The following is a 14,192-nucleotide window of genomic DNA, read 5'->3' as shown; positions in this document are numbered from 1 at the left end:
TAAAGTACTGCCTGACAAACATGCTGAGTACTAACTACATTTTTTAAATAATTGATGGAATTATCACCATCATCAATATCCAAGAGTTGAGAGATGACATAATTTTGTTCAGAAACAGACTTTGAACTTTAAACGTTTTTAGCAAGTGTCATTTTTTTGTTTTCTTTCAAGGCATAGTGTGCATATGCCATTTTGTCTAAACAGGTGGGAAAAACACCAAAACAGTCAACAAAATATTTGGCAAGCAGTAGTGATGAGGATACAGATAAGCTGTACTGCTTGCAGCTACCTCTGTGAGACGCGTGTGGTGAGGGTTGTAAACAGGGGAGATCCCTGGGAGTTATGATGATGTAGACTCTTGCACATGCTAGAAGCTGCAGGCTAAGCCTTCTAGGGGAGCCCTTCTGTTGACTTCAAAGGGACCTGAAGGAACCTACATAAACTACAAATCAAACGCAACCAGGAGACTGGTTTGGGGTACTGACTGCATGAGAATTGACTGATCGGGATTATAGTCAGGGGAACAGTTTGCTACATCCCCAGGTGGAGGTTGAATGGCTCAGACAGTGTAACATTAACGTGGTATTCATTATTTTTGAAAAAAATATCATCAAGGTATCTGATGGTCTTAGTATTTTTTATGCAACTGATAGATAATTAATGAAGCTTTAGGATTCATTTTGCTGCTTATTTCAGAATATATTTATGCTTTAAATTGCTTCAATTTTAAACCATAATTTTTAAGCTTGGGATATTTGTCAGATCCCCTTGTACATTAGGTCTCTTTGGAAGTTTTGCTTACCAATGATACTGTTAATATATAATCTGACTTCTTGATCCTTGCTACCCTTTGCTTTTGCTTTTGTTGTCTTAGAGTTTCCTTTTGGAACTGATATGTAGAGAAGGAGAGATACATATTTGAAAATCCATTAAATTATTGAAATTTGGAAGTGTGTTGTAAAAACCATTTATTTATCATTTCAGTGTTAGTTATTTATACAGGACAGTGGTGAACATCAGCATAAACCATCCAACTCTTTCTAAGAGAGAGACAACACTCTGGAGGTCAAGAAATAAAATTTAAGAGACAGAAAAAAAAAATTACTTTGGAAACACACATGTGCTAAAAAGTGTTTTGGTGTTTTCCCCACTTGTTTAAGCAAGACAATATATGCACACCTTGAGCAAATACAAGAAAATGCCAATTGCTTGAAATGTTTGAAGTTTAAGTTCTGCTTTTAAAAAATATTTTTACATCTCTGATAATTGTGCAACTTGCAAAGCATTTCCAGCAAGCCTAAGAAGTCCTCTGCAGTCTCACATGCCCTTGGTCTAACACCACTTAGCCTCCCATCTGCGAAGTATTATGGCTTGGATTGCTGGGAGGCTGACTGACGCTCAAAGAACAACAAATACCTTTACAAGTCAGGAGCTTTGATCTGCTAAAGTATGGACGATGCTAATTAGGTTTTCTTAGACAAAGGAACAAAAGAATGTGGCAAGGGGCAGGGCTGAGAGGTCTAATACTGTGGGGCTCTGAACACAGCCACTCCATAAAGGTATTTTCAAACCTGGTGAATGTGTGTGCTGTGGAGTAGAAGAAAGAAACAATTAACTCTGTAGTAATGTGCTGCATTATTTGTGTTCAAACACAAATAAAGTCTTTAAAGAGATTTTTTTTAAATATAAAAATTTGTAAGGTATTCTAGCAAATAAACATTTACATTTTTGGCCAATTCAGAAACACGGATAAATAGTTAGCAGTCTCTTTACAAGTAGCCTTATTTTATTGCTTCATATTTTAAAATTAGAAAGCATCTTCACTGAAGAGAGTCTGGCAACCTATTCCCACAATTTTTTTTGTTTGAGTCCTATATGATCAACGTGATAAATATCCAAAACCAAATAAAAATATGTTTTTTGTGGTTTTGGACACTAAATCTGTTTGGGGCTTACTTGTCTGTGTTTTGGCCAGAAGCTAATTCTGATTCTTCTGTCAGATGTTTTGTAGCAGTATGCCCTCCAGAAAGTCTGGCAAAAGTGGAGGCAGGCAGATAGCAAGGTATGCAGGTGATTTTCTTTTAGGCTGGATTCCTGGCTGTGAAAAATGAGTAAGCTATGTGCCCCAAGTGTCCCTCCATATCGTTACTATTATGTTCACTTCCATTCAATCCTTCCCCGTGATTTGGCAACTGTAAAGCAGGTACATAGGAGAAAATCTTTGGGTTATGCCTGGTCCCTTTACTGCTCGTCTCTGGCAACAAAGGTCTATTGCTGAGGTCAGCCAAAGGCTGCTGCAGCAATTTAATCCAACCATTGGCATCAGTTTCCATTTCCCCACTAGAAGAAGTCTCTATTGAAGACTGGTGGAAGGAGTGTTTTACAGCAGATATCAGGGATGGATCTGTCATAGTGAAATGTTCTGTGAGCAGTCTTTGGGGCAGAAAACATCTGAGTTACAGGAAAGGCATGTGGACATATTCCAAAGAGTCTACCCTGTGGCATCTCTCAACATTGATTTCAAGGTCCAAAACTTCACAAGTAGAAATCAAAAGCAGCAAAGTAGGGGATACCACCCTGCAAAGCCACAAGACTCAGAATACCTAACAAGGTGTTATGCAGGTGGTAAAATTAATGGTTCCACTCAAAAAATAACAACTAACCTCTTAGCAATGGTGAATGAACACTCAACCTAATTGTAGATCAACAGCTCTGGAAGACACCTCTAGCCAGACTGAACCTGGTACTAAAACAAATAAGGTAGAGTGACACTGACTTGTAGAGAAACAAGTCATCTCTCTTTTAGAGCACACATCAGTACTGAGAGCCCACAGCAGAAGCGAATCTGCTACTCTGTAGTTTGATAAATGTACCTCTTTTTACTTCCAAATGATTTCTCCTCAAGATCTTGTGATGACACCCTCTCATCTACATAGAGCTTTCAAAAGTTTCTTCGCAACGGAACATGTGTGACTTTAATACAAATAATAAACAGTGCTCCCACACCACTGTCATCAGAAGAAAATCTTGTCTATTTTCATCACCATTATAATATTATGTAATGGCACAGAAAATAAGGCTCATAGTTCACACAGTACCACTTGTATATCATAAAGATCTGTGAGGAAACGCAGAGCAGAAATCAAAACACGAAAGCCACACAAACATCTACAAAATTAGGCAGCTTTCCATTATGACAGACTTGCCCAAATTATCTATCTCCAAGCACAGTGGGCCTGATTCTCCACTCTTGCCAGCAGAAAGGGGAATTTTACCAAAGTCAGTTGTTATTCCCCCCTCTCTGCCTTGCCAAACTGTTAGGAGCTCCAAACACAACAGACTCCATAGGTGTAGTGCTGTTCCATTGCTAGCAAAATATCGCTCTGATTAATCATATGATTTTTTTTTTTTAAATCAGTCTCCAAAATGATCACTAATGGCAGGTTTCAGAGGGAGAAAAATTTCATCTTAAAACATATCTAACGCATTATCCACACAGATTGTTGCTGGATTTCAAATAACCTTTTTCTTTTTTCCTCCCAGAAAACTCCCCCCTTGTAATTAGGGCTCAATTATGAAAAGAATTAACAACATAATTCCTGCTATTTATTTAGTTTTATCAGAACTGGTCACTGCATTACTGATTTATTCTCTGTCTCTCTTCAAAAGAGCATGCAAACAGAAGCCTCCTTTTGGGGGATTTAATGCAGTCACTAACATGAAAGACAGTTTATTCACACAGTTCAGTAGCTAGCACACCCTCCAGGTTCTTGGACTACCCTACCTTGGCAGACAGACTCTGTGGTTTGTTGGAGAGGATCTCTGCTGCTTCCCTGCAGCGGGTGGAAAGGTTCAGGATAGCAGCAGCTGCTGCTATGTGGGTGTCTTCACTACATTGACCGTAGCTATAAGAGTTGGCATGGCAAGGGCTCTGTGTGTGGGCGCTAGCACTAGGCAGTCGATTAGAAAATTTCACTGGATTTGAAAAATGCTTTGCTGTTGAAGAGAGATTTGATTAGCAATTGCATGTATGAAATTTTTCCCATTAAATAGTTTTGTTTCTCAGACTACAATTTCATACATAAAAATATTCAAAGATTACATTTAAAACAATCCCTTTCCTATTGTCAGTAAGGGTTTGCAGTAAAAATGGCTTCAAAAACACGATAATTTAATTTTTACTTGAAGAAATACACATTTTTTAACAATCAACTGAGTTTTTTACTCATATTTTGCTTATCCCTAACTCAGGCATTAAAAATAGTGATGTCCAAGGAAAGACTGAACAAGCATTAGCATGTTATCCATCATGATTTGACCACACGAGTGGGTAAATGCAATTGTAAGTGTATTCTTATAGAGGCTTCCTCTTAGAGCTCTATTGTGTAAAAAAACCAACAGTGACTTGTCCAGTCTTAGCTAAAACAACACTGCTTACCCTACTTAGATTAATAAGTCTGTTATTTAAATAGCTTTGCTTAGGAGAACAAGACCTGGCTCTTGAATGAATCAGAGTAATCAGATAAAAGCAATTCTTGTAAGGAACATTCAGTACTAATTTTGTGGAAATTTTCAGAGATTTAAGTCTATCTTTTAATCAATTAAAAAATAATGGCAATGAAGATTCCAATGATCTTGACTTAGTCTTTTGTTGGCTATATTTGGAATGAAATACTAACAGGTGAACAGAAAAGCACTTTCACAGGCAAAAGTGGTATGTGTCATTCTTTTCTTCTCCATCAGCAGCACTTACTCGAAAACAGGTAGAGAGAACTCTGCTCTCTGTTCTGGATTTTGGAGCTTGAGATGTCATAAACTGTTACAGGGAAAACACAACACCATGATTTCAGCTCTAAGGAAGCAATAATCACTTCTTTTGTCTGTAGCTCTCACAGCGCCCTACAAAGATAAACTAAGCAAAATCCGATTTCTCAGCCTACACCCAGATACACCAAGAACATTTCTGCATATGGCCATCTGCTCGCTCCCTGAAGATCTGAGCCCCAAGGCTCTGGATCCCTTTGGATGTAGAGCTTTGGCTGAGTGCATTTTAATGCTAGGAGCTACACAAGGCATTGAAGGACTCATCTTTCCTCAAACTTGGGATGCTCTAAAAGAAATGCTTGTTTAAGTGCTTTGACTGTAGCTGAACACCATACTTCATTTTTCTAAGCACTGGAGGCATCGCAGTAGAGTAATACATGAAAGCTTCATGATTCAGTACTCCCTTTCTCCAGTGCAAATTAAAAAGGATTTATCTGCCCTGTTTTAATACTGTAGCGCAAGCAAGACAGTCTTCATTTTTTAGCACTTACTACAATGAAATTCAAATTGTATTTAAAGAGCAGAAAAGTACATTTTCCATTACCCACCTTAAAAGATAAAAAAATCAACCAACCAACCAACTAACCAAACAAACAAAAACCCCTCAGACTATAAAGGGTGCATGTTTTGTTAACAAAACAAGTTTGCAAGTGCAGAATCCACAAAGGGCTAATGATGGGCTTTCGGCTAGCTATGTATTTACATAGGACTGAATCAATCACTACATCATCAGCTTCTTAATGCCAACTTCTGTATACCTGCATAGTTAAAGCACTCACCAGCTCTTTTACTTTCACCTTTCCATTAAAATAATAGCTGCACACTGCAATCTTTGCAAGAACAACAGGCTGTAAACTTCAGCCCTGATATACTTCATACATAAATTGCATATGTATGTATTTGCATTTGTATAAAAACATTTCAATCATTTTTTCTCTGAAATGAACCTGTGAAATAGACATACATCTGTGCAAAGAGATGGCTAATAGGGAATATTCAATTTTACAAACAAAATTGGAAAATCTGCCACCCAAGAAGCTGGCAATGCACATATTTGCTTTCATTTGAACAAGCCTATTTTCCAGGCCAGATAAATATCTACTTTTCATTTGCAATTTTAAATAGAGTATTTATATATATGTACATATACAAAACACAGATACCTACAAACATATATATGTGTGTTTGTGTGTACTTGGACACATACACAAATAAACATAAATTAATACAAATTTTATAAATATATAAAAACATATATAATATTTTATAGTATTAGAGCTATATTTAAATATCTTATATATGTATTTACGAATATACAAAATTTTTGCTTTTCTGTTCACCTTACTATGAATGTTTTCCTTTGTTAGGATATTTGGGATATTTTCTTCCTATTTTATTTTACTTTACTATTTTGTTTGCCATTAACAAAACAAAAGCCAACTAAAGAGTCTTTCGTCACATTGTTCAGGATCTATTTTCTTATGAATCCAATTATGGTGCAATGAAACCTTTCTTTTCCATTTCCCTCACGGCAACAGAATTATTTGTTTCTTTGAACTAAACAATATTTTATAATGGTCAACACAATGACAAAATCTTGCTGAAGTTTCCCATGCAGACTGTGAAAAGAATCAGCAGTAAATAATCAGTATCCACACTGCGGTATCTCATTTTTACAGAGTAGTACCTCAGTAGATCTATAAGTGATGCAAGCAGGGGAGTCTTGATAACAATTTGATGCATTGGATAGGTCTGCACTAAAATATGATGTTGTACAGTAATATAGCAAAATAAATTCAGTCCAGGCCTGGAATTAAAGAGCTGAGGCATATGCTCATCTAGGAGGAATAATATCTGTATGGATGCATCTAAAAGGTACTCAAAGTGCCTTTGAAACCTAACTTGGATTTCCTTGTACTACAGTTCATTATGTCCTATAAAGACACATTCCATGGGACTTCTCATGACAATATCCTATCACATAAAGATATCATAATTTAGCCAAAGAGGAATGTAACAGATAAAACATAAAGTATTCCTTTTTACTCCACTTTTCCACTGATAATTGCTTTTAAAAGAAGCATCAAAAAAGTAAACCCTGTAGTGATGATATTTGGTGTTCTAGCATTCTGTATGTAGCCAACTAGTAATTCTATTTACCATTCTGGCCACAAGCGATTAAAAATGCTTCCTACAGAGCTTTTTAGAATTCTAGAAGTTTGAAAGTAGAACAAGCAAAAAGAAAAAAAAAAGTCTGACATTCTGCCCCTTTTCCAAGAGATAACTGAATTTCAAGCTTACATTCAAGAAACTGAGGTGTTTTTCGTCCTTGTGTCACAGGTGCTGTTGTGCGTTTGCCAAAGACTTGTGCATCAAAACTGGCATAATCAAATGGTACTTTCCCAAACTTCTCCTGTTCCTTTGCCAAGGTGCCTCTGGAGGAGGTGACTGGCTGTGAAGTTCTGTAACTGTACTGAGATACCTCAGGTTGCTTTGCTAAATTTGTCCTACAGAAAGGAGAAAGAGAATGAAGGAGAAAGACAGGAATATCTTTAAAAAACCTTTTGACAAAAAATACATGGTAAAGCATATGGTTCCATGTCAATTAAAAAAAAGTGCTATTGTCACATGTAAAACTTACTGGTAGGTGTATACAAGATATAAACAACATAAATACGGTGGCTGACCTAGTAGTCAGAGTACTTTGACTACTTCAAAATGCAAAGATAAGGACATAAAAAAATTTAGTATTCTTTTGTAATGGTTTGGAATATTTACAAGACAGCTACCAACTTACTGCTGGGTTACCTCTGTAGGATGGGGCTTCCTTTATTTATAAAAATTGTCTTGATTTTTTCTAGTTAAAGGACTTTCAGTTTTTTTGAATCACTATTGTTCCCACTTTACTGTGAATGAGTGTGGTATAAATATAATATAAGATGATCTGAAATAATTGCTTGTGCTATTTGGGAGAAATGAATGATTTATGGTATGTTATTCTGTTTAGTTAATGTTCAGTAACTACTTGTCTTTAGCAATTTCCTAAGGACTTTTCATATGTAGAGTTAAGGCACGTGCAGTTGGCAGACACATGGACATAATATTCTGTAATGGCTCTGAAGGAACCATTAGAGCTGATCATGTCAATAATCCACAAATTAAAGTGTCCCCAAATAGACCTGAATATAATAGGTTGTAATGGTCGTGGTGCCAATGATGTGCAAATTATGCATGTCTGTAGGGTCCATATAACTCAAACAAAATACAATTGCAATAAAAAGTGTTTCTCTTTTTTGATGTCATTGTATAAAAAATAAATTCAACTAATTAAACCAATAAACTTAAAATTAAGAAACTCTATGAATTGTTCTGATCAGGTTACTTGTGTGAAAGTAAGATTTAGTAGAATATATTTGATTGCTTGTCAAAAGATAGGTCTATTGTACTTAATGTCAGACACATGCAAAAGAACCAGCAGAAAGAAGGCTGTTTATTTTGAGATACAGTCAAGTTATTCAGCTTTGCAGAGGTTCATCTTGGAAAACCAAACTACCTCTGCAACTGAAATCTGAAATAGGTGAAAGACCTGAGGACCAATCAATAGAGTTTGTGCATAAATACTTTGGAGAGACTGGTTTGCAAGCACTCTTACCTGTGAGTCTGATCATGGCACTGCCCAGCTTTTGGAGACTCGAGATGGTTCTTTTCCTGGGACATTGCCAACTTTTCAGCTGCAGCAATTGGACAACCAGAGAGGCTGTTGAAAAGCAAAGGTGAAGAAAAGAAAAAACCAAGAAAAACCCCAACGTTAAAATTAATTCTGGAGTAAAAGAAATGTGTGCTGTGGAACCCAGTGATTCTGAACTTCTCTGATGTTCTGCGCATCTATGGAAATTGCTGCTGCTATAGACCAGACTCATCTAATTTTCAATCCTTAATGCAAAACTGTGAAATCTTTGTATTTTAGGTGATGTATCTGTAAACTGAATCATGTAGGAGTTTTCCGCAGTTCAGCTTTGATGTTTTGTGTCTGGCAAGTCACTAGTAAATTTTTTGACAAATGACATTTACTTTATCAGTTAAACCATGCATATAAGCCTCCTACTGATTAAAATGAAAGTAAATTTGGGAAAAAAACAGGGATATGTGAGTGGTTGCTACCAAAGAACACATTTTGTCATTTCAAGTTGTGCTAGCTTATTTTTTCTGTTTGCTTTATTAGATTAGAACATGTTTTCTTATCCTATTTATGGGTTGCTTATGATACAGCTGATGTGCTTCAAAGATGACTGGGGATTTAAAACAGGAAACACAAAGACTAAATATTTGGTGTTCCTTATATATTCTTGTAGACAAGCTTGTCATATCTCTGGAAAAAACTGACTTCTTATACTAAAGATTAGTAATATAGTATGATAATCCTCAGTTTCTGTGCCCTCATACAATAACCAATCAATCAAGCAGCAAAAACAAAACCAAATCCTCCAAAAATTCAGTTCAACAAAGAAAGTTGGTTTTGAATTTTTTATGTCCCAAGTTTGTTTGTAAGACTGATGTTGTATTTTTCCAGAAGCAGTATATGGAATATTTTGGCTTACTGGTTTCCAGCAGAAAGCATTACTGACAAGAGTTGTGCTGACAGCAGTGGCTTGCTGGACACAGAGGGCATTGACTCTCTGCCTCACCTGCTGTCCAGCTGTGATTCCCCAGCTGCCTGTCTGGAATGCTTTTCTCCATTTTACTTTCTCCCTGCAGGCAGCAGGTTAAATGGACAGGAATGTTCTAAGCAGGAAGATGGCATTTCTGAGGGTAATAAATGGAGCTTTTAAATGGATTCTAAAATATTCCACTTAAAATTTTCTGTTTTGCTAAAAGGTAATATGCCTTGATCAGAAGTTCCTGCTGAGGACTACCATGTATGTGATGCAAAACAAACGAGTTTTGGTTTCCACTGGGTTTCCCAGTTGTAGCAATAATAATATATTTGTTCATTCCTACCTCTTGTACATAATGACTTTTCATTGTGAAGATTGTGAAGAATATATAGCTTTAAATCACATCTCTGAAAAATACTAGTGGAATTTGCCATCCTCAGTGCTGCAGCCATTTTTTAGATAATGGAATTAAACACAATTTTTTTGTTATAAATAACACAGGCAACCCTTGCAGTTCATAGACAGTCTGCAGTGTAGTACATATCATCTAATTCCAAGATGTGCCCATCAATTTACTCCTGAGTACACGTTAGATTTTAAGCGGACAGCAACTTTTCTGATCTACCTTCGATGCGTGTTGCGATTGCTGTTGACATGTCCTCTTCCAGTACATCCTGGGGTGGGGCACTTTAAAACATTTTCATGCATGGCAAGAACTAAACAGGAATAAAAAAAAAGTTGATACTAACACTCATCAAATAAAAATACATATAATAAAAAAAAATTAACGTTTCCTCTTCAGACCCAGATTCTCAATTCTGTCACGTTCTAACCACAGAAGAAGAGGAGAAGAAAAAGACCTACAACACAGAGAGTGTGGTGCCTCTAGCATATACCAGTTTATATTACTGTAACTTGTCTTCTCACATGCACATCATTGTTTCTACAAACTTTAAAGAACGCAGATGGAAGTTAGCAAAGATGTTACATCATGACACCCTTTTTCCTTTGATTCATACACCACTAACACAATCAACTAGAAAAGGCAGGTGATACAGGAGCCCTAGGTCACATGGTCATGCTACAGATAGCTGCAGTCCCTCTCTGTCTCAGGGAGGCCAAACCCTCAAGCACAGGAAGGCTGCTTACGCATTTTATCAGAGGATCTGAGTATGTCCCCTTTGAACCCTTACACCTTCTGATCCTCTGAGCTGTGCTGAAACTACCTGTGACCAATTGGTCATGCTTCCAAGCAGCGGCTTACACTCCTAGTGGTGACTGCAATGGCAAGTACATTTCTTATGCCTTTGACGCGGATCGTCTTTACTAAGACTGACATATGTCCGTGTTAAACAATATATGTCTTTGGGGCACAGTGTTTCACAAAAGCTGACTGTTCGGTCAGCTGGTTTGTTCTGTCAGGAACAAAACTATAACTTTTTTTTTTTTCCCCTAGCAGGACAGAACACATCTGATTGGAAGTGTGATAATTAACGAGGACTTGCTAATTTTAACTTTTTAGAAAGGTGATGTTGTGAAGGCCTTCCAAATGGAGCACCCTGCTTAGCTCAGCAGATGTTTCCATAAATATAGTTTAGTACTAGATTTTAAAAAATGTAGAGGTACAGTTAGGAAGAGGATGTTGGTGAAGTGCAAATATGCTTTTAATTTGTTGTTATGCATACCACCGCAATGAACAATCTGACTAACTAGGTTGTTTAAGTGGATAGTTTCACATTAAATTTTGGCTTATTGTTAAACATTTCATGGCATCATATTGCAGGATTACACAAACACACAAACCAATGTAATCAGAGCAGCACAGTTAGAAAAAAGCAGGGAAATTCAGGCTAGACTGGACGTAAAAGGATTAGTGTGATACTGTCATAAGAGAGGGACCTGCCGTGGACCAACTCTGGGATGTACTGATGGAAGTAACCTTTTTGAGCTCAGTGGTAAGGGGAACACTGGAAACATCTCTGCACAAGCGTGCCCAGGTCTCTCAGCTGTTGGCAGTGAAAACCAGCAGCCTCGGTGTGTGATTGTGGCAAATGAGGCCACAGCTCTGAAACAAGCATGTGCTGTCTGTGTGATGCATGCCTTAGCAAAGGCATGAGCAAGCAAGATCTTGAAGATTCATGAGATTACAGTGTGCGGGTCTGCTGGTAGGGTGGGGATAGCTGGGCTCTGATCTTTTTCTTCCCAGGCCTCCTGAGGAGCCTACTGCTGTTTGTAATGCTACTGCTGAGTACTCGAACTGCACAAGTGTGGGAAGTAGAACTACCAGTTATGAGCTGGAGGGCAAAGAAGGTGTGATGGCTTCTCTCTCAGTCTCATTCTGCAATCTTACCCAGAAAAAAGGGGTTCTTCTCCAGCATAAGTAAACACTATCCACAATACTGAGCCAGATCCAGCTGTTATTCTGAACTGCAGGGTGATGATACTCACTTTCTAGTGGCACTCTAACTTTGTGTGGACAGCCTGAGAGACTGCGGTGGTGAGGGTACAGCCCAGTCACGTGCCCTGTGCCATCACATCCTGGGATGGGGCATTTGGTTTCTCTCTTTTCAGGCCTGGGTGAATCTGCAGAGAAATCAGATAAGGATTTTGTTTGGTTTTAGCCCCTGTCTGCACTCAGCTGAGTGATCCTAGCAGTGTGATATTCTCTATTTTGTACTTCAGATTTAATTCCAATGCAAAGTTTTAACAGAGACATATACAACTTAAACATCACTTTAGGTTTTCACACTGTGTCCTTTAAACAATTACTGCCCCCTCCCAATATGCCATTTATGTGCTAAACCATGTAGCTTTAGGATTGCAGTGTCATTTATTCCATTCAGATCCTAAAACAGGACAGAAGCCACAATCCAATAAGCCGGAAAACTGGCAGCATCGGCCAACAGCAAGATCTATAAAGGAATAAATAAAAAAAGCAGAAACAATCTTTTGCTCTGTTAATGTCAGACTCCAGGAAGCTGGGACAACCAAATAAAAGCTGAGGTGTGAAACAAACAAACAAACAAAAAAAGCATTTCAACCAGAAGCCATTCCTTAAATATCACAGATCTCTAGGCTGTAGGTTCTTTGTTAGGAAACTGAATACATGCCACTTTACATTTGAGAGGCAAGGCAAGCAGCTCCCTCTGGTACACATGGCAATGCCGCTTTGTGGAGCAGCCCACAAAGACAGAGAAAACATGGAGCAGCCGATACCCTTTCAAAAGTGAGGTCTCAGCCCAGACCCACAGCTACCACTCTGTAATGGCCACAGTGCATCCCCCTTTTTTTGTTTCAAGGACCTTGAATTGTGCAAGAAGCGCTGGTCAGAAAGCCTTTATTTGATTTCCAATGCAGAATCAAAAGTCTGGGTAGGAAAGGAATGATTTCTGGTCCAGAAATTCTCTTGTGAGAAATCTGGAGGAAGTGGCAGCATAAATTGCTGAGGATGGTTTTAGCTGCATCTGTGATTGGCTGCCAACAGCATTTGGTGCTGAGGGAGAAAACAGCTGCAGCCGGTACGGTCTCCTTCAAGTTCATTTTTTTGGACTGTGAGGTAGGACGTGCTTAGGGATAGAATCACCAGAAACAGTTGAGGGTTAAACTTCCTGGCAAATGTTTAGGTTAAAAAATAAAATAAATAAATAGGGAGGAAAGAAAATAGACTGAACATCATCAGGATACCACAAGCTTTTTACAATCACTGCAAATAAAAAGTGCTGCAATAGTGAAGAGGAAATAAAGAGGGATCCTGAAATATGACTTAGCATTCCCCTCGGTAATTGAAAAGGTTTATCATTAAATAGATGGATAAGTATAAACTTAAGCCATTTTTTTCTAATCTAGTATCCAAGAATTAAAATTAAGAGCTGATGGATTTGATGGTGGATTGCTTAGAAATAAAAGCAGTTAATTATATAAAGTGAAAAAATTGTGTGCATGATACAACATTGACTACAGTCATATGGTGTTTATGCAACCTGAACAAAGCCTAGAGTGTTTCTCCATGAGTGTTACCTCTGAACTCATCTGGAAACTACAGATAATTATAATATGAGACAAATCAGGAAGGGACAGATTCTGCCATTCTTACATTACTGCTCTTTCCTGTGTGTACTGTGAGAAAGTTACACTGACACCAATGTGAACTTGGTGAACACAGATGCTCTCAGGATAAGAAAGGATATCTGTAAAGTTCCTGCATATGCCATTGTCATCTGAGTAAATAAAGGTTCATGTAGTTTAGCAAGAAGGTAGACTAATACCATGCATGCACAACTTAAGACATGCTAATGAAAAGACTGCTTGAGACACAAAACTGAGATGCATGCATTTTCTTCCCAAATACAACTAGAAATATTTTACAGTTGCAACTCCTAAAAAAAACCTCTCAATTATCTTTGACTCTAAATGCTTTTGATAACTAAATTACTTTAATATTTGCAATGTCCACAGGGACTACTCTAAAGTAACATTAGAAATATCAAAGTAAATCATTTATCAAAATCAGAAATTGCATCAATTCTGGGGTGAACTCAGTATGTTCGGAAAGCCAAAAGGAAAAGCCAAAGGGCAGATGAATGTATTGTTACTTAGTACAGCAGGGAGTGTGCTTATAAAATGACATCTCTTGATGTTCTGTAATTATCCTTAATTGAGGAGTTGCATACAAGACAGTCCAGTTTACAAATCAAACCTAAATCTTTTAAATCT

The 14,192-nt window shown here is 37.6% G+C and overlaps 1 protein-coding gene across 6 annotated transcripts in view; it reads right to left on the bottom strand.

The window, feature by feature from the left end:
* ST18 (ST18 C2H2C-type zinc finger transcription factor) overlaps nucleotides 1-14,192 on the bottom strand; it is a 189,076-nt gene that overhangs the window by 30,555 nt on the left and 144,329 nt on the right. For all 6 annotated transcript variants that reach the window (XM_032702132.1, XM_032702141.1, XM_032702175.1 and 3 more), the window contains 5 exons: nucleotides 11,928-12,062; nucleotides 10,105-10,195; nucleotides 8,477-8,581; nucleotides 7,126-7,331; nucleotides 3,785-3,996 (listed from right to left, as the gene is read on the bottom strand). In XM_032702132.1, the coding sequence (XP_032558023.1) occupies nucleotides 3,785-3,996; nucleotides 7,126-7,331; nucleotides 8,477-8,581; nucleotides 10,105-10,195; nucleotides 11,928-12,062 (749 nt within the window). The remainder of the gene's footprint in view (nucleotides 1-3,784; nucleotides 3,997-7,125; nucleotides 7,332-8,476; nucleotides 8,582-10,104; nucleotides 10,196-11,927; nucleotides 12,063-14,192) is intronic.

The sequence above is a fragment of the Chiroxiphia lanceolata genome, chromosome 1 (genome assembly GCF_009829145.1).
Source record: "Chiroxiphia lanceolata isolate bChiLan1 chromosome 1, bChiLan1.pri, whole genome shotgun sequence".
In the NCBI taxonomy this organism is placed as follows: domain Eukaryota; kingdom Metazoa; phylum Chordata; class Aves; order Passeriformes; family Pipridae; genus Chiroxiphia; species Chiroxiphia lanceolata.
Note: the sequence above shows the minus strand (reverse complement) of the source record. Positions and strands in the feature narration are given on the sequence as shown.